The 18608-nt window shown below is 38.2% G+C and overlaps 1 protein-coding gene across 13 annotated transcripts in view; it reads right to left on the reverse strand.

Annotated features, from left to right (window-relative positions):
* Positions 1 to 11756: 11756 nt before the first annotated feature.
* UBR3 (ubiquitin protein ligase E3 component n-recognin 3) overlaps positions 11757 to 18608 on the reverse strand; it is a 179641-nt gene continuing 172789 nt past the window's right edge. For all 13 annotated transcript variants that reach the window (XM_059704151.1, XM_059704152.1, XM_059704159.1 and 10 more), the window contains 3 exons: positions 15264 to 15473; positions 14419 to 14558; positions 11757 to 14139 (listed from right to left, as the gene is read on the reverse strand). In XM_059704151.1, the coding sequence (XP_059560134.1) occupies positions 14022 to 14139; positions 14419 to 14558; positions 15264 to 15473 (468 nt within the window). In that variant the 3' untranslated portion in view covers positions 11757 to 14021. The remainder of the gene's footprint in view (positions 14140 to 14418; positions 14559 to 15263; positions 15474 to 18608) is intronic.

An 18608-nucleotide genomic window follows, 5' to 3' on the forward strand; every position in this document is an offset into this window, starting at 1 on the left:
TCCAGAAACTTTGAGAAGGGATAGCTGTCTGCCCCATAGCTTCTTGGGATATTCTGGTTCCCCACTCTATTCTGAGGAATAGAAAACATTTCCTCTTTTTGCCTTAATAAAGGTACCATTCAACTTTTTTAAAAATTGGTGGAAAATTTCAAAAAGATCAAACAAAGAGGTATACAAATGGTTTCAGGACATAGTTTGATTCTAATGGGAGTTATGGCAAAAATTAGGGTCCAGTAAACTCCAGGTTCCTTCCCTCTCTTCCACTCCTCCACTCAGCCTAGAACTTTCTGAACAAAATCCTCCTTAAATCCTTCAGCATCTTTCTCCCGCTCCATTCTGAGCACATGCATATTCCTCCAGGAAATAAGCATGGACAGGGGCCTCAGTCACCACAGGTCCATGCCTAGTCAGAGAAAGGACGCCTCTCATTTCTCAATGACCAGGGTTCTCACATGTGTTATGCACACAGACTACCTGGTAAATGTGTTAAAATTCATATTTGGGGGACTTTCTTCCACATTCACTAGGTCTGTGATAGGGCTCAAGAAACTGCTTTTTTTTTTTTTTTTAAGAGAGAGAGAGTAAGGGGGAGCAAAACATCGATGTGAGAGAAACATCCATCCATTGCCTCCAGTACTGGGGATTGAACCCCCAACCTAGGTATGTGCCCTAACCCTAACCGGGAATCGAACCTGCCATCTTTTGGTATATGGGAGGCAACTCCAACCAACTGAGCAATCAGGCTGGGGCTCCTTGGTGTTTCTTGAACAATTTTTGTTGTATTGTTGTTAATCCTCACCTGAGGATATTTTCCCATTGATTTTTAGAGAGAGTTGGAAGGGAGGGGGAGAGACAGAGAGAGAGAAAAACATGGGGATCGAGCCTGCAATCGAGGTACCCTTGACCAGAATCGAAACTTGGACCCTTCAGTCTGTGGACCAATGCTCTATCCACTGAGCAAACTGGCTAGGGCAGGAAACTGCATTTTTTAACAGTCATCCTCGGTATTCCGATTCAGATAAAAAGAAGACACTTTGAAAGCCTGTTTTGGAGCTACAGCATCATAATGACAGTCTTAAAAAACTGGTACCAAGTCCTAACAGAAGTAAAGGGTCATTTCTCTACCCTTCTCTACACCAGAATGGAGTCATCCCCCAGATCTGGAACTTCAAGAGCTGCCCTGGCTCAACCTCCCAGTCCACCGCTCTGCGAGCCCGAGTTACCCACAACAGCTGCTGACTCTTTTAAACGATCACAAGGGAGTCACATTCTACAGCCTCCCATGCAAAGCCATCCAGTGTGCAATCACCCTTCAGTTAAGTTCTCCCTTACATTTAATCAGTTCTCTCACTGCAAGACTCACCAACTCTGGCTCTGTTCTCTGGAGATGGAAAAACAACATTACTGTGCAATTTCTGACCCTTCATTGAATCACAGAAGAGATTGCAGATATTATCTGGCACCACCCCTCTACTCTACCTACGAGGATGTTTGTCCAAAGACAACATGCATTCTGTGGGTTTTAGTTTACAGTTCCTGCAAAACATCTGAAGAAAGCTGTCCAGGAGGTAATTAGCTATACAACAGCCCCCATTCTGTAAATTTTCTATTCTACTGTGTTGCCTTAATTTGGGAGTGGGGTGAGAGCACCCTGTTAGCCTTTTCTGTTTCAGAATACACATATGAACTCCTCCATCATTCCTCCAAAACACGTTTTCCAATATTATAATCATTTTAACTGCTTGTCTTGAGATTTTTCTTTGCTCCAAATAGGATTGCCAGACATGGCAAATTAAAACTCAGGACTCCTAGTTAAATTTGAATTTCAAATAAACTAATAATTTTAGTAAATATTTCCCATGCAATATTTGAGTCATGCTTATACCTTTTTAAAATTTTTATTGTTGAGAGTATTACAGATGTTGTCCCCTTTCCCCCCCATTACTCCCTCCACCAGGTTCCCACTCTGCCCCAGGCCTTCACTACCCTATTGTCTGTGCCATGGACAATGCATATATACATATAAGTTCTTTGATTACAAGATACAAGGAGAGCACACAAAAATAATTTAATTTCTATTAGCAATAAACAATTAGAAACTAAAAATTTTTAAATACCCATTAGAAAACGAAATCTCAGTTATAAATCTAATATTCAGCTTTAGATTGTTTTTTTCAAGCTCCTTCTGTACTAAGGCATTTGAAAGTTCTAAACTAAAGTTCAAAAACAGACAAAACTAACCTATGATGATGAAGACAGAAAAGTGTAGTACCAGGGTAGGACATAGGGGACTTGTGGTTTCTCTGGTAGTATTCTATTTCTTGACTTATGTAATGATATGTTTACCTTTTGATAAATCACTAGCATAAACAATTATGAGTTGGATACTTTTCTGAATATATGTTCTACATTAAAATTTTTAAATAATAAACAAAAATATAGAGTGTTATCATGTCTTGAAACATTTGTAAAACTACATTTTGAAATTGCAGTTTACATTTTATCTTAACCAATTAAACATTAGCAGAATGATCTGAGAAATATAATTGTTTAATTTAACAAATCATTAGATTTCCATAAAATTTTATTGTTTCACAAAATTTGCATCATTCTCACCCATATTTTCCTCATCTTTATTACCCAGCAATGACAGTAACTGTTGTCACATAGCTAACACTAATCATCCTTACAAAGCTTGAAGATGCTTTCATTTTGGGGTAGGTAGTCTTAGGGTCAGAGCATTGGGATAATTATCCCTCATCTACACAAGGTTCATCTTTTGTTTTGTTTCCAACATCCCAATTCCTCTATTTCCCTCTCTGTCCTCTCCCTGCCCCCAAACATAGGTATCTGAGATTATCCTTGGATACTAATGTATTCTTTAAAATTATAAAGGGTACAAAGTTTCAGTTATGCTGGATGAATAAATTCAGGATATCTGTGCAGCATGATGTATATAGTTAATAACACTATATTGTATACTTGAAATTTGCTAAGAAAGTCGGTCTTAAATGTCCTCACCACAAAAATAATTATAATTATATGAGGTGATGAATATGTTAATTAGCTTGGTTGTAGTAATAATTTTGCAATGTTTATGTGTATCAAAATATCACATTGTACACTCTCAATATATACAATTTTTGTTAATAATGACTCAACGAAGCTGGAAAACATATAGTTTTTAATGTGTACAAATTTTTAGCTTACATAAATGGTTGGTGCAATGGATCTTATTCTTTATTCTCTTTTACCCAACACCATGGTTTTTGAATAATTACCTCTGTTGCTATGTGCACATCTAGTTAATTTCTGACTGCTCCAGAGTTCACTCTGTGTGTACCTACTTTTTATGTTTCTTTTGTGATAAACAACAAAAAACACTGCAAACCTACCCCTATACCAAAAGTTTCTTTGGAATATATCCAGGGTTGGGAAGGCTGGGTCATTAAGTATGTAAATTTATCTTTGCTAGGTACTGCTAGAATACTGCTTCTAGAAGTGACTCTCGTTATGTGTTTAGTATTTCGCGGATTGGTAGGGAGCATTTCTTTTACTCACATATTAGTCGTTTAGATTTGGGGTTCTATGAATTACCTAGTCATATTTCTTGCACATTTTTCTACTAGGCTTCTAAGTATTCTTTACTGATATAAATTAGTTCTACCTAACGCACAAACTACGAGGTAAACAACTAATAAATTTGATATCAAAAGTAAGCATTTCTCTTCCAGGAACAACAGGAGAGGCAACAAAGTAAACAGATAACCACCTGGAGGAAGATATCCGCAGCATCTAAAACATCAGAGGAGTCTCCATTCCACCTTATTTAGTCTTCCCAACGACCCCAGAAGTCAGCGTCATTATAACTCCCATTTTATAGATGGAAAACCTGACACCCAAGAGGCACAAATAACTTACCCAGGATCAAATCGATAATCAGAAGATGAGAGCAGACTTAAATCCAGATTCAACTGAATGGAAACTCTTTGCTCTGGGACTTCCACCTTTTGGATCCAGGCGTAAGGAGCTTGGAAGTTCCACTCCATCCTAACAAGAAGTTGAACGGACTGAAAAGTCATCCTCTCTTCTTGGATCCCTGAGATGCGGGAGGACACAAGGCAAAGCCGCCCTCCAGGTTGGAGGGGGGGACTATGCGGAGTTGTAGCTTCCTGATGAGGTCCACAGTGGAAGCAGCTGTGGGAGTCGGCGCTGGGGAGGGACACCTGGCCGCACCTGATGCTCGCGGGAGGCTCGGTGTGGACAAGTCTGAGAGTGAGCGGCTCAGAGGGGCAGCCCCGAAGATACTGTGTGATTTACCTCAGGAGCTCAATCAGTTTCCCACAGTAAATAGCAGAGAAAACTCCCCCGGCCTTCCTTCAGGAGAAGGGAAAAGGAACCACGGTGAAACTTACCAAACCACTCCGTTCTATTAAAAAGGCCTGCCCTCGGGAGAAACTAATTAACCAGAGCCTAGCGGAGGTGGGGAATGCATTTACAGGCTCCAGCCCACTCTAGCCACCCTGTTCCACCCAAGTGGGGAGGGTAAAGGGCGAAACTTGTGAAGGTCACGGTCCAGAGGCACAGGTTCACTCATAGACTGAGCCGAAATTATAGGGCCGTAGAAGGCTTCCCTCCCCCAAATCACAACTAAAGGCCTATTTACAGCAGCTCCTCCACCCAGTGCCTCACAGTGGACTATCAAGGGGAAATTTCAAGGCACACCAAAAGGAAAAAAACAAGCAGACAGAAAGCACCTCTTCAGAAAGGACAGAGCAAGCATCGGAACCAGATAGGCGGGATGCTGGAAGGATCAGATTTAGGATTGTAAGTAACTATGATTAATATGCTAATGGATAAAGTAGACAGCATGCAAGAACAGATGGGCAATGTACACAGAAAGAGAGAAATCTTTTAAAAGGACCAAAAGAATGCTAGAGATAAAAACATGGTGATTAAAAAAAAAAAAGGTCCTGACCTGTTTGGCTCAGTGGATAAAGCATCTGTCTGCGGACTGAAGGGTACCGGGTTCGATTCTGGTTAAGGGCATGTACCTTGGTTGCGGGCACATCCCTAGTAGGGAGTGTGCAGGAGGCAACTGATCGATGTTTCTCTCTCATTGATGTTTCTGACTCTCTATCCTTCTCCCTTCCTCTCTGTAAAAAATCAATAAAATATATTTTAAAAAAACAACATGGTGGAGGGATGAGGTTTTTTAAAAGCCCATTTGGCCATTGTTACACTCCTTGAATGACGAATCTCTGTCCTGTAAATCTACATATGTGGCCATCTGTAGGCATATCTTCTCTATCATATATCTTTCTATCTTTTTCCAAATGGTGAAATGAGTATAATGGTGGAGACAGAGTATTGTTTGAATTGGAGGCAAGACAGTTAGATCTGGGAACAAAAAGAACTGAAACCAAGAAAAATAAAACCTTCAAGTTTGATGGTTAAAAACAATTAAGGGGCATTGACAAAGGCCCCATATTTGTTATCAGTCAACAGGTCAAAAACAAAGATATCAAAGAGTTGAACTGTACAGACTCGCCTGCCTTTTTAAAATCTTTTTATTTTGAAATAATTATAGCCTTACAGGAAGGTGCAAAAATAATACAGAGACAAGCCTATGTCCTTTATTCAGTTTCCTTCATGTTTATATCTTACATAACCATAGTCCAATATCAAAACTAGGAAACAATACATTGGTGAAATGTGTGTGCAGTTCTGTCATTTCATCACGTGTGGATTTATCTAACCCCTGCTGCCATCAAATACAGAGCAATGCCATCACTGTGATATCTGCCTCTGGCTCCCCTTCATAGTCCAGCTTGCTTTATAGCAGCGGTTCTCAACCTGTGGGTCGCGACCCCTTTGGCAGTCCAACGACCCTTTCACAGGGGTCGCCTAAGACCATCCTGCATATCCGATATTTACATTACAATTCATAACAATAGCAACATGACAGTTATGAAGTAGCAACGAAAATAATTTTATGGTTGGGTCACAACATGAGGAACTGTATTTAAAGGGCCAGAAGGTTGAGAGCCACTGCTTTATAGGAAGATAACAATCTAAAGCTCAGTCTGGGAGCATTTAGGACATGGTACGTATGGAGAAGGCAGATGAAAGATGACTGTCCCTTAACTGCTGCTATGCCAGACTCTCCAGTGTGTCAGGGAATCTTGGTTAGGGACCTCCCACCAGTGCTGGTGGTTCTCCTGAGAAGCAAAACTCTTTAAAAAGACATTAAAATTGTTCCTGCTACACTGTCCCCAGATCTTTTCTGCACAACCTTGCTTATCTCCTGTCCCACATTCCCCCAACCTGGCCCTTCACTCACTCCCTGGCCTCTTATTCACTGAGACAAACTAGATTCAATCTTCAAGTCCCTTAGTCAGTGGCACTGGCCTGCCTAATCTAACAAGTCACCATACACCTCGTTTACTCGTAAATGGACTCATAAAAGAGACTCTGTCCTCTGCCCTCTCTCATGGTATCTCATGCCCATGGCCTCATGAAAATCATCCCAAGTTTGCACCTCTGGCTCCAGACAAGGTAGCTCCACCTGTATGTCATGAGCACCCTAAAACTGTCCCAAATTCAACTCTGTATTCTAACAAAAATTGTCCTCTGCCGTGTTCCCCACAGTGGAGACTAAAATCATTACCTGCTCAGTCACTCAGTATAGAGGCCTCAGTAACTCCAGTCTCCCCCTGCCCTGACCCCACATCCGTCACTTCCAGCGTGCAATAGACGGGGCTTTTGAGCACCTTTCTGCGGTTCCCTCATTCTTGATTCCCCTCAGATCCTGATTACTTCTCACGTGGACTAAAATGACAATGCAGCCTCTCCTTCACAGCGCCACTGCATTCTTCCTCTCAGCGCTCACCGCTCACCGTGGAGGCATCACTCCCCTGCTCAACCACCTGGGATGACTCATCACTTAGAAAGTCAAAACTCCTTCCTTCGGCACCTCAAGGGCTCCATTCCCAAGGGAACAGTGTGTGCTCTAGAGCCACCCTGCCTTTGCATCTGCCACTTTTTAATCAGCCCAGATGGTCCTACACCCTTGACCTGCTTGATAAAATCCTGTGCATCCTTCCAGACCTCTTTCAGAGCCATCTTCTTGGCTGAGCCTTCTTTGATTGGCCAGATGGAATGACTTCTCCTTGGCATTCCCATGGGCACTTTATTCTAACGATTCTTTAAGGTTACCTAGAAATACAGCTCATGTACATTTCTAACATTGCAACCACCTTCGTCATTTTCTGATCTAGCAAAATACTGAAGAAAAACAATGAGTTTTAGACTTAAACTAGGATTTGAATTCCAATTCTGATATGTACTGACATGTGGCATTGCACCAATTGTCCTCTCTGAGCCTAGTTTCTTCCTCAGTAAAATGAGGAAAATACTGTCTGTCCAATAGTAATGTGGATAAAATGCCAAGCATAATGTCTCCTCACTCAGGGTAGGCACTCCAAAATTACGAGCTGGGGTCTCCACTTTATATCATACCTAATATCTAAGGCAAGTTTTGTGAATAGCAGGCTGTGAAAAAAATTTTGTGTAAACCCCTCCCACATTGTACGAGGGTTGGTATGTATGACAGAAGTAATATGCCACTTCCAGCTTAGGTTATAAAAGACACTGGGGGAAAATATTTGTAAATAAAGGGTACTTGCCCTGGCTATTGTGGCTCAGTTGGTTGGGCGCAGTTCCATGCACTGAAGAGTTGGTTCAATTCCAGGTCAAGTACAGGCCTGGGTTGCAGGCTTGATCCCTGGGAGGCATGCAGGAGGCAGCCAATCTATATTCTGCTTTCACATCAATATTTCTCTCTCTCTCAAAATCAACAACAAAAAAAACGACTTTAAATAAATAGGTACTGGGGCTTTCATCTTGAGTATGATTTTGTGTATGTTCTGTCTCTCCCGCTCTTTGATCACTTGTCCTGGGGAAATCAGTTGCTGTGTTGTTTGCAGCCCTATGGAGACCCCACATGACAAGAAACCACAAGTGAATTTGAAAGCAAATCCTCCAGCCCGTCAAGCCTCAGACGACTGTGACTCGGCTGAGACTTTCATTACAGCCTACCAAGACTCTGAGCCAGAATCACTCAGCTAAGCTCCTCCTGGATTCCTGGCCCACAGATTGTAATATAAGGAATATTATTTTATTGCATTAATTTTAGAGTAATTTGTTAACTAGGAGTAGATATCTAACATAGTCTGAATCTCTTTATTTGCCAATACTAGAAGCCACATGTGTCTGTGGATGCTTTTGCATTACAATGCAGAGTTGAATGGTTGTTATGTTTTGTAGAAAATGTTTGCTGACAGTTGCTCTAAACTGAGGCCATAATGATCATTTTAACATTGCAATCTGAACACTCACTGCCCTACTTAATCTCTTACAATGACTTCCTGTCATTGTAAGGACAAAGATCAAAATCCATAACACGGCCCGAGGCCATGCATGATCTGATTCAAGCCTATCTTTCCTGCATCATATCTTGCCACACCCACCACACCCTTCTGCTTTTAATGCTTCAACTGTACTGTACTTCTTTCAGTTTCTTTTTCTTTATTGGGGCAACACTGGGTAATAACATTATGTAATTTTCAGATACACAATATTATAATTTGACATCTGTGTACTCTATCGCACGCTCCCCATCTGAAGTCTAGTTTCCTTGTTAGCATATATTTGACCCCCTTAACCCACTTTGCCCTTCCCCTCCCTCTTTCCCCTCTGTAACCACCAATCTGTTGTATCTAGGAGTTTGTTCTTGTTGGTTTTTTTATATTCCATGAGTGAAAGCATATGGTTTTGTCCTTTTCCATCGGACTTATTTCACTTAGCATGATATTCTAAAGTTCCATTCAGTTTCTGGAGTGTATCTTGCCCATGCTTATTCCAGGGCCTGTATGCTATATATACCCTTTAGATTCTAAAGTTTAGAATGCCCTCCCTCTATTCCAGCGGTTCTCAACGTGTGGGTCACGACCATTGGAAAACACATATAGCATATCAGCTATTTACATTATGATTCATAACAGTAGCAAAATTACAGTTATGAAGTAGCAACGAAAATAATTTTATGGTTGGGGGTCACCACAACATGAGGAACTGTATTAAAGGGTCGCGGCATTAGGAAGGTTGAGAACCACCTTCCCTCCTTCACTTAGCTTTCTACCCATTTTTCAGGTCTCAGTTTAAACATCACTTCCTCTATGCAGTCTGTGAGCTCCCCAAACTAAATGATCCCATTGGTTCCCATAGCCCTCTGCCTAACTTGCTGATAACATCCATTTACCTGTAGAGTGCTGTTTCCAACTAGACTGCAGGGAGACACTAACACTCTGTCTTGCTCATTGTGGTATCCTCAGCATTTAGCTTAGCATCTGGCACACAGTAGGCACTTAATATTCCCTGCTCTCCCTTAACCTATTGAATTCTGTCAATTCTCTTCTGATATTGTCCACTTCTTTCTGTCTCCACAACTCCCCTAATTGAGCCAACTGTTATGTTGTGTCTGGATTCTTTCAACAGATACCTAGGCAAGTCTTCCCACTCTGGATTTTTCTCCACAGTGCAGCTGGACTAACTTTACTAAAATGCAAAGCTGATGGCTTCCCACTGCTCTCTAAAGAGTCTAAAACTCTTGGAAGACTTACAAAATCCTTTGTAATTTAGATTTTACTACTCTCTCAAAAGCACATATGTTAGAGTCAAAATGATTCCCTTTCAGGCCTTTAACTATAGATTCTCTCTCAACTCTGAATTTTGCAAATGATTCTCTTCACCTGCCTAAAACAGTATTCCTTCCCTTTCACCCAGGCATCTCCTACACAGTATTTGGGAATCATCTTTAGACATCTCTACCCCTGAAAGCCTCCTCCTACTCCCAAGTCTGGTTAGAGGTACCTTCTTTAGTACCCTATATTCCATTGCCCCCAACACCCTCTACACACACCACTTGTAGCATTAATTACACAAAAAGCTCTGTGAGAGAAGGGATTGTCTGGCTTCTTTTCCATTGTATTTCCAGTATTTACACAAGGCTTGGCACATAGGAGACAAAAAAAATTTACTAAATAAGTGAATTTTAATGCTTCAACACTAAAGCAATTTTCATAACTTTGAAAGCTTACATTAAATCTTGTGATTTATAATATTATACCCTTCAATTTATCCCACATGGACCCTACACTCATTTCAACTAGCACCCCCAAATTTCTTACTACCTTACATTGTACCCACCTCTCAAATCCCCAAAACATGAATTTAGCAGTCTAATGTCTACCCTTCAGGTCCTAGACTGCTGGGCTCAGGGGCTTCATAAGTCACAAAACCTTTCTAACTGGCTCCATTAAAATATGGCTCCTACCCTACTGGGCCCTCAATGTGACTTCTGCGGTGCTGCTCCTTATTCCCAGCCTATTCGCTCCTACCACATGCCTAAACTTTCACCACTTACCTCAAGCGCCCAAGTTATTCTCCACTTGCTCACTCTCAACAGATGATCCTGCTACTCTGTCACCAAGGTAAGAGGGAAATGGATAGGACTCCTTTCCTTCCTTTAAACTTTCTCTTGCCCCTATTCCTTCCTCTCAAGCTGAAGCATTTATCTGTGCCCTTGAACCTACTTCTCTGGCCTGCTCTTGAGCTCTGCCACATCAATCTTGGTACTGTCATATTTCATATTAACTCACTCACGGTATCACTATGCTTCTTCATTGTGTTGCATCAGCTGGAGTGGCATCCTCTCCACTGCTAGATTACTGCACACTAAGATGGTACAGCTCTTCAATACTTGATATGCCTCATTATCAAGGGAGCCTGAAGTTCACAAATCGAGAAGTGATGACGTTGCCATCCTTCTGCCCACTCCAACTCACCCCTGATGAGCTTGATCCAGTCAGATCACAGAGATAAAAGAAAGAACTATGTGCTGTGAATGGAACTGAGACAGTAACAAGTCTTCTGCTCTCCCACTAATTCTCAAGTGTCAGGCATAACCCCAAGCTACAATAAATGTATCTTGTCTTGGTGATTCTAGTGGTTAAAACTATGTTGCATTCTTTTGTTGTTGTCAACATGACCTCAAATATGAGCCAAGAATGGGAACTTGAGAATTAGCAATGACAATCCTGGAGAAGACGCAGAGACTCCTGGGCCACCTCTCCTCTCGTGCTGTTGTTCTCCCCAAGCTTTCAGTGCTTTTGTCAGCATTTCTTCTAGGTCAAAGAAATCAATAAGTATCAAAACACATAAAGCAGAAAGAAAGGTTTGTAAACATAAATGGATTCCTAAGTGGCTGGTGATGACTGGCTGGTGAGCTCCAGGATGGAGGGGTAGGGATGAGGACTGTCAATTCAAACACCTCCACAGACCATTCAAAAGACCATTATCACGAATCACTTCAGATTTCTAAAGTCCAGCTGGGACTTTTCAGAAAGCAAGGACCATGCAGTGTTCCTCAGATCTGCACAACCATTTTCTTCTCCCCACTCCTTTCCAAAACACATACACTTAGCAAAGGCTTTGCATTAATTTTAACACAAGGGTAGCAGAAATAGGAACTAGCTCTCAAAAGAAAAAAGAAAAAACAAACCCTTTACACTTAAACTCCACCTTAAAGCAATTATTAGCTATGTTATGCTTTCATCTTTTGAGCCGTGCTCACTTACATACATTATTGTCAATATCTTTGAAAAAACATGTAAACATTAAACATTTTAAGGACCTTTCACAAACCAAATGACAGTAGGTTTTTATTAACATATCTTACAATGTTGATTATTCCTAGGTTTATAATTTCTGCTTAATTATAAAGATTGATTTAGCTTCTACAGTAATGTACTGTATTTAAATGATCATTCATACAGGGTATCACACCAGTACATTTTTTGAATAATATACACACAGCACTCTAACTTGGATCTGTTATTTTTAAAAGTGGATTTATAAATGGTACTTAAAAAAATTATGGGGGGGAAATTAAAGTTCTAGTTTAGCAGCATGCATGTATGAATTCAAGTACAATTTTCAACCAAGTGCTTTTAAAAAATTTATTGGTGACTAATTCACCAATATCAAAATAAACACTATCAAACCCAAATTTTAATGTTAAGGCTAAATATTTCACTTCACATCCATATGCACAACCATAAAACATTCCATTTTAAATATGTAGTAATCAAAGTCTGAATACATTATACCATGTATATATAGCATCAGAGTTTCAAACTGTAGAATTATTCAAGTTCATGAATCCTGAAACAGTATTTACTAGAGATGTAAATTAGCATTTTGCTTTTCAACCACACAAATGGTCTGGTATTCATAATGACTGATGCAAAAAAAAATATGACAGACTGAACTTATGATACATTACTGTAAAAAGTAGCAATGAGTTGGAAAGGACAGCTATTTAAACAGAATCATTCAAATCTTTCAGGAAGTTATCTTAGTATTTTGGAAATGTATATAAAAATAGCAAGCTATTTCCATGTATTTTATTGTAGAGCTATAGGTAATTTTTTACTTTTTGAACACATTTGAGTATGTACTGTTCTGCTCTCTCTACTTTAACCAAGGCCATCATTTAATGTCCACTTGCATATTCTGTAATATCATGTCATTCATGATTTTTAGAAGCTAGATCTGACTTTATTTTTATATTTTATCACTAGATGTTTTTTAGGTTATTTTTATATGTAAAAATGTAATTTTATATAACAAGCCATGTTCAGTCCAAAGTATCTGGAATTGTTTGATAGCACTAAGTATGAAATAATCATCAACTTAATTAATTGAAAAAAACAGAAAACGGCAGCAATATATAACATGCTTTTCTGTAATCTTCCTTCTCTTCTAATAGAGTTTAGCTCAATCATTCCCATTCTGACTTAAAAACGCTACAAACATAAATTGCTTTTCACAACAGCACTTAAGAAGAATGCAGATGTGAGGTTCATTCATGAGGGTCCTCACCACTGAGCCTTTCCCTCCCTTTTTAGGAAACCAAGCAGAAATAGCAGTGATTACATTGCACAAATATATAGATGAACCTCTTGAGTTGAAAGGAAAGTTCCAAAACTATGCTTCATTTGTGGGGAAGTCTGAGCATTTCCAATCCAGTCATTTAAAAAAAAAGTGTGGTTGGTAATAAAAGATGGGCATGAGCAGATTCAAAATCTGCCATGTGTATGCTCTTAAAACTTAATTTTATAGTCAAATCTATTTGTTACTACCTCCAGTAATTCAACCAACTGAAATGGAAAATTTTGATTTTAAGGGCTCCCTCCCCCAAGCACTCATGTATCTCCCAAAACGTACTGTATTATATTAACAGCAGCTATCTACTTATTTTACAATTATTTCAATTATTTACCTGGGGAGAATATTTATGAAATTCCTGAGAATGAATTAAGTTTTCAGCAAAGCCTTAAACTTTAACAGATTCCTCACAATAAGAAAACATTTTAAAGTTCTACTATTAAACCAACTTTTACTATACAATATTTCACATAAATCATGTTTTACATTTTTTTCTAATTACATACAGCAAAAATCTCAAATCAACACAAGAATGGTGAGGGGAAAAGATGCATTATGTTTAGCAGATGCAAATTAACACAGAGACATAAAGAAGCAGTAAAACTTTAAATAAATCACACCCACTCTAAGTATCAATGAATCATTGATATGCATTGCTGGGAGAATCAGTTTTAAATAATTTTGTCAAATTGTGCTTCTTATTAATTGTAGATTTTTTTAAATGACCACTAAAGAATGATTTAACTTGTAACTTATGTTCTCCAGATACTTTTTAAAAATTATTATACCATTAATGTGATTACCAAGCACCTAATTTTGGAAAGGCTTCATAACGTAAGTTTTCTTTTTTTCCCCTCAGCAGAAGTGTTAATCCCCCAAATTAAGTTAAAGCTTATTGTTGATAAATCCTTAATAAAAATGATAATATAATGCAGTGCCGAGGTGGTGAGTCAGAGCCCATTGTAGTGTGGACCCCATCTTTTATTGATGTGATCAAAAGTATGAGATATCCACTGTTGTTCAAGAACTTTGTATCTTTCCTTACAAATGTAGAGAGGCTTGCCTCGCCTAGGGGAAAAAAAGGAAAAAGGTATTAAAAGTAATGAAATACAATAAAGATTTTTAAAAATAGAATTTTCATGGCAAAAATTTCACATAGTAATTTGGTTTATTTCATGTTTTCTTAGGATGATGAGGAAAATATCTCAAAAACTAGAAATAGCTCTAAATTAATGACTGTCAGAATTTCTTAATATAAAACTTTTATTATTACAAAGCTAGAAATGGCACATTGTTCTCACCGGACCAAATGTCAGTGACACCCCTGTGACACCCACGCACTCTCACCTAAGATCCCGGTCTTCCTCTCCGTGCGCGTCCAGGTACACTGAGCCCCACAGGCAGAAGCGGTGCCCTCGGATGATGATGATCACAGACGCATTGACCAGGAGGAAAATCCCTGTGCCAGCACCGCAGTTCTGAGAATGCTAAAAGATTAAAAATATATCCAATAACTCCATAATCAAATAGACTTTACATAAGAAAATCAAAAATCCCTTAAGTAAATTTCTTCTAAATAAAACAGGCATATTTTTAAAAATTTTAATAAGATTTTATCTAAGTTAAATTTACAATCTCACTTCTAACATTTTATTAATAATACATTAGGAGGAATTTAGGTAAGGATTATCTAGAAAAGCGATTAAAAGCCAATGCCGGGGTGGAGGGACAATTGGGCAATAAGGACACATATGTAGTATCTTAATCAATAAAGAAAAAGAAATTTAAAAAGAATAAGCAGACACACACAAAAAAAAAAGCCAATACAAACCTAATTCAGAGATTAGCACCTACATTAGCATATATGGCTGTGATTTCGTTGCACAACACTCAAAAGTATGTATCAGTAAAGGATAGTGGGAGTAGGAAGAGGAAGAAAATTGTACTTATGAAAGGTTTTACTCAAAGACTCAGCTGTTTTGTTTTGCTTTGCTTTACCCTTTTACTGGGTTAAAAAGAACAAAAACAAACAAGAACAAAAAAGAACAAAATCTTTACATATATTGTTTATTTCCCTCAAAACCTAAACTTTTAGAGCTGGCTTGACCATATATATGTATCTATATAGCACATATCCATGTGATATTAAAGTTTGAGTTTTCATAAAATTGCTATTATTTACTAATGCTTACCAATACACATTCACAGTAACTTTGTTGCTTGCAGCAAAGTCCTTTCAGGCATACAAAAGTGCCACAAACAAGGCAAACAGCAGGATCTTTAGGAACCTTGGTGCAGACACTGCAGGTTTTTCTGTGGTAGTACTGAAAAATGGTATTATAATTCTCAGGCAACTGTAGTAGGTGTGGTAACTTCCATCTTGACTCTTGGATAAGCAAGGCCTAAAACATTATCCAAAAATATTCATTAGTCCTATGTATTTAAGTCATTAACACAAAATACTTATTTTTTTAAATGCATTTTTAAAAAATGGAAAATCTGTCTCCAAAAATGTGACTTATTTTCTTTATTAACACTCTTCTCATTTCCATTTTACAAGTGACCAAAACTGTATTTAGAAAATTACCATTCTTTATTTTTAATGTTGTTTCTATTTAAAATATGATGCAAAGTTTAGATTAAGCACCATAAAACACTTAAACTTGTTATTACTTTAAAAGAATATTAAATATAACTAAACATGCATAAAAATATATCTAGATATACTTGTTTTATATATGCTTTCAAACAGTTATACATTTTTTAAAACCAAGTTTTGACCTTCCTTAGCTAAATAATTCATTGGCTTTTTCTTTAGGGAAGGTCTTAGTTTTAACTCATTTCTATTTCAATACTTTATAACCCAGAGTGTGTGTGTGGGGGGGGGGGGGTACCTTTTTTCTGTCAAGGCCATTTGGATATTTATAACATCATTCTCGGGCCATACCAAGCTATCAACTTAAAAATTAGCCTGCTATATTTGGTCAAACATTTAATTAACTCACCCCTAATGCACTGGCAGGGCCAGACCAAATGACTTCTCCGGCCTTATACAGCCCAAAGGCCTGATGTTCCCCACCCTTGATCTAATTATAAAGTATTGTTCTCCTTCCTAGAAGATGTAAAATCTTCTTATACCTCAAGCTAAGATATTTTGTATCCATAAGTGCTGGGGCTACAACTCTTCATAAATTTGCTTACTTTTTTTTAAAATGACAAATTAGTTCAATTTTCCTGCAGGATGTACTTTATTGATTGTTTGCAGGGATATAAAAATATTAGTAACAGCACTCATTTTTTTTCTAGATGCTACTTCATTAACACAAATAAAATGTAGTATGAATCTATTACCTTAAGAAACTGTAAAGATGGCAGGCAACTCTTATGTGATTATCTCACATTATCTACAGCCATAATCCATCTAACTCAATGCAGTGGCTAAATAGCTAACCTTGTACTTATCAATAAGTTCATGGATAAGGTGACCATGGAAGCAAGGGTAAGGACAATATATGGGCCTACAATATGCTATTTGCCAGTACTCAGTGCCCATCCCTGGATTCCAAAAACTGCTATTCCATGATGGGTTGATTATATCGGAACTCTTCCATCAGTGGAAGGAATGGCAGTTTGTCCTCACTGAACTTGATACTTAGCAAGATTTGACTGTGAACTACCCAGTAACTCACACCACAAGGTCTCTAATAAAATAATCTTCTTCTATACAGGAGTATTGATTGTTCTCTCACAGCTGGAAATGCACAGATTAGGAAACCAGGGTTTAAAGGTGGTTGTGGCATCTTCCATGATTTCATCTAAGAATTCGGTTTTTAATTTGTTTTCCTAAGGAAGCTGTGTACTATTCTCCACCAGATTCCACTGATTTAGAAAGTAAATTTCATCTAATCATTCTAGGTTACCCACACCACTAAGAGAAGAAAGGGAATGGCTCACAACACTGTTTGAAGGGACTGACCCTGACTGGTGGCTATCAAGAGCAGCTGAGATGCTAGTCAAAGGAGGTGAAAGAATAAAGTCATATATTTGACTATATATTAACTACAGCTTTATGACTGGTTGTAACTTTTGCTTTCTGTGGCATACATTTTTGCAACAATTTTCATTCTTTTCCCCTTTCTCTTACTATTGAATTCAGGGTGAGTAGGTGCTAATTAAAATTTTCTAGATGACTGGGGTGTAAGGACAACAAAATCACAAAAGGAATGTACATCTGGCAGACCCTCGGGAGGCTGATGATACAACTATTGGATGTGACTTCAGTTTGCATATTTTGAAAAGTGTTTGTAGAGGTGGTTGGTTACTTCATTTTGAACACAGAAAGAAGTGAAACTCTATGAATGAGAAGAAAGATGTCTATGTGCTGGGCAAGTAAGATGTGGAGGTAATGGGCTACCAGTGTTTTTTATTTTCCATTTGTCCAACATCTTTATCTGCATCCTTATATTAATGGTATTACAAGTTCTTTTGGAACAAAAACAACCTCTTTTCCTGCTATAAACAAGTCTGATAGGGTTGCCCCCTCACTAGATATACCCACCACAGGGGTGTGCATATGATACAAATTAGGCTAACCAGGTTCTCTCTCCCAGGAATCTGAATCTTGAGTGCACATGGAGGGAAGGAAAATGGTTGAGGCAGAGTCATCCAGGGGTAGAACTTCAGAGAAAACAGACCACAGGTTTGCAACCAAACTGTTTGAACTAAAGAATCTTAAGTGATGCACATTAGAAGCACTAACTCAGGCTATCTTTCAAGGGTACTGTTATTGGACTATTTAGCTTCATTCACTGTTTATCTTTCTAAGTCCCTATATTCAAATTTAAAATTCCTGGCAAAGAAAATCTGGTTGCCCTAGAGTCCCAGCCAGGGTTAGAAATAGAACAGAGTGAAGCAGGAACAGGAGGAGGGGTGCAGGTCAGGTGGTGATGCATTCAAATAACCAGTAAAAACTCTGCATGAATAAGTTCATCAATAAATGTCTGACTCTAAAACAAATAATTACCACTATATTTTACAAAAAGATAAAACATTTTTAAATAATAAATTCTTATTCTCCATCAATATCCACACCAATATTATTCATCTAAAATGTAGGCCTGCTCTTACACTATCAAATAAGTTATTTTTCTCTGTTGCTTAACCCATGGCTCATATGAAAACAAAAACTTTAAGTATGCTCATCTCTTTTTCTCCTGTCCTGGTTCTACAATTACACCCACCTCTTACTCCAAGTCATGCCTCATAGGTTTTCAGACATCAAAATAGAACTTCAGATTCTAGCTACAAATTGTGAATAAAGAAACTACTAGACAGAAAAAAGATTTTTATATGTAACATACAAGATTCAATTAACTTCATGAATTTCCCATTCCTTTTTTTAAAAAGGTATAAAATGATATATTATCTCTTCAAGGACTTCGACAAAAAAAATAGAAATGAGTAAAATAGACATTTATTATTTATGCTTATCTTGCCTTTATTATTCACTTCAATGTTTTAAAAATTAAGTATAATCA

The sequence above is a fragment of the Myotis daubentonii genome, chromosome 7, assembly GCF_963259705.1.
Source record: "Myotis daubentonii chromosome 7, mMyoDau2.1, whole genome shotgun sequence".
NCBI classification, from domain to species: domain Eukaryota; kingdom Metazoa; phylum Chordata; class Mammalia; order Chiroptera; family Vespertilionidae; genus Myotis; species Myotis daubentonii.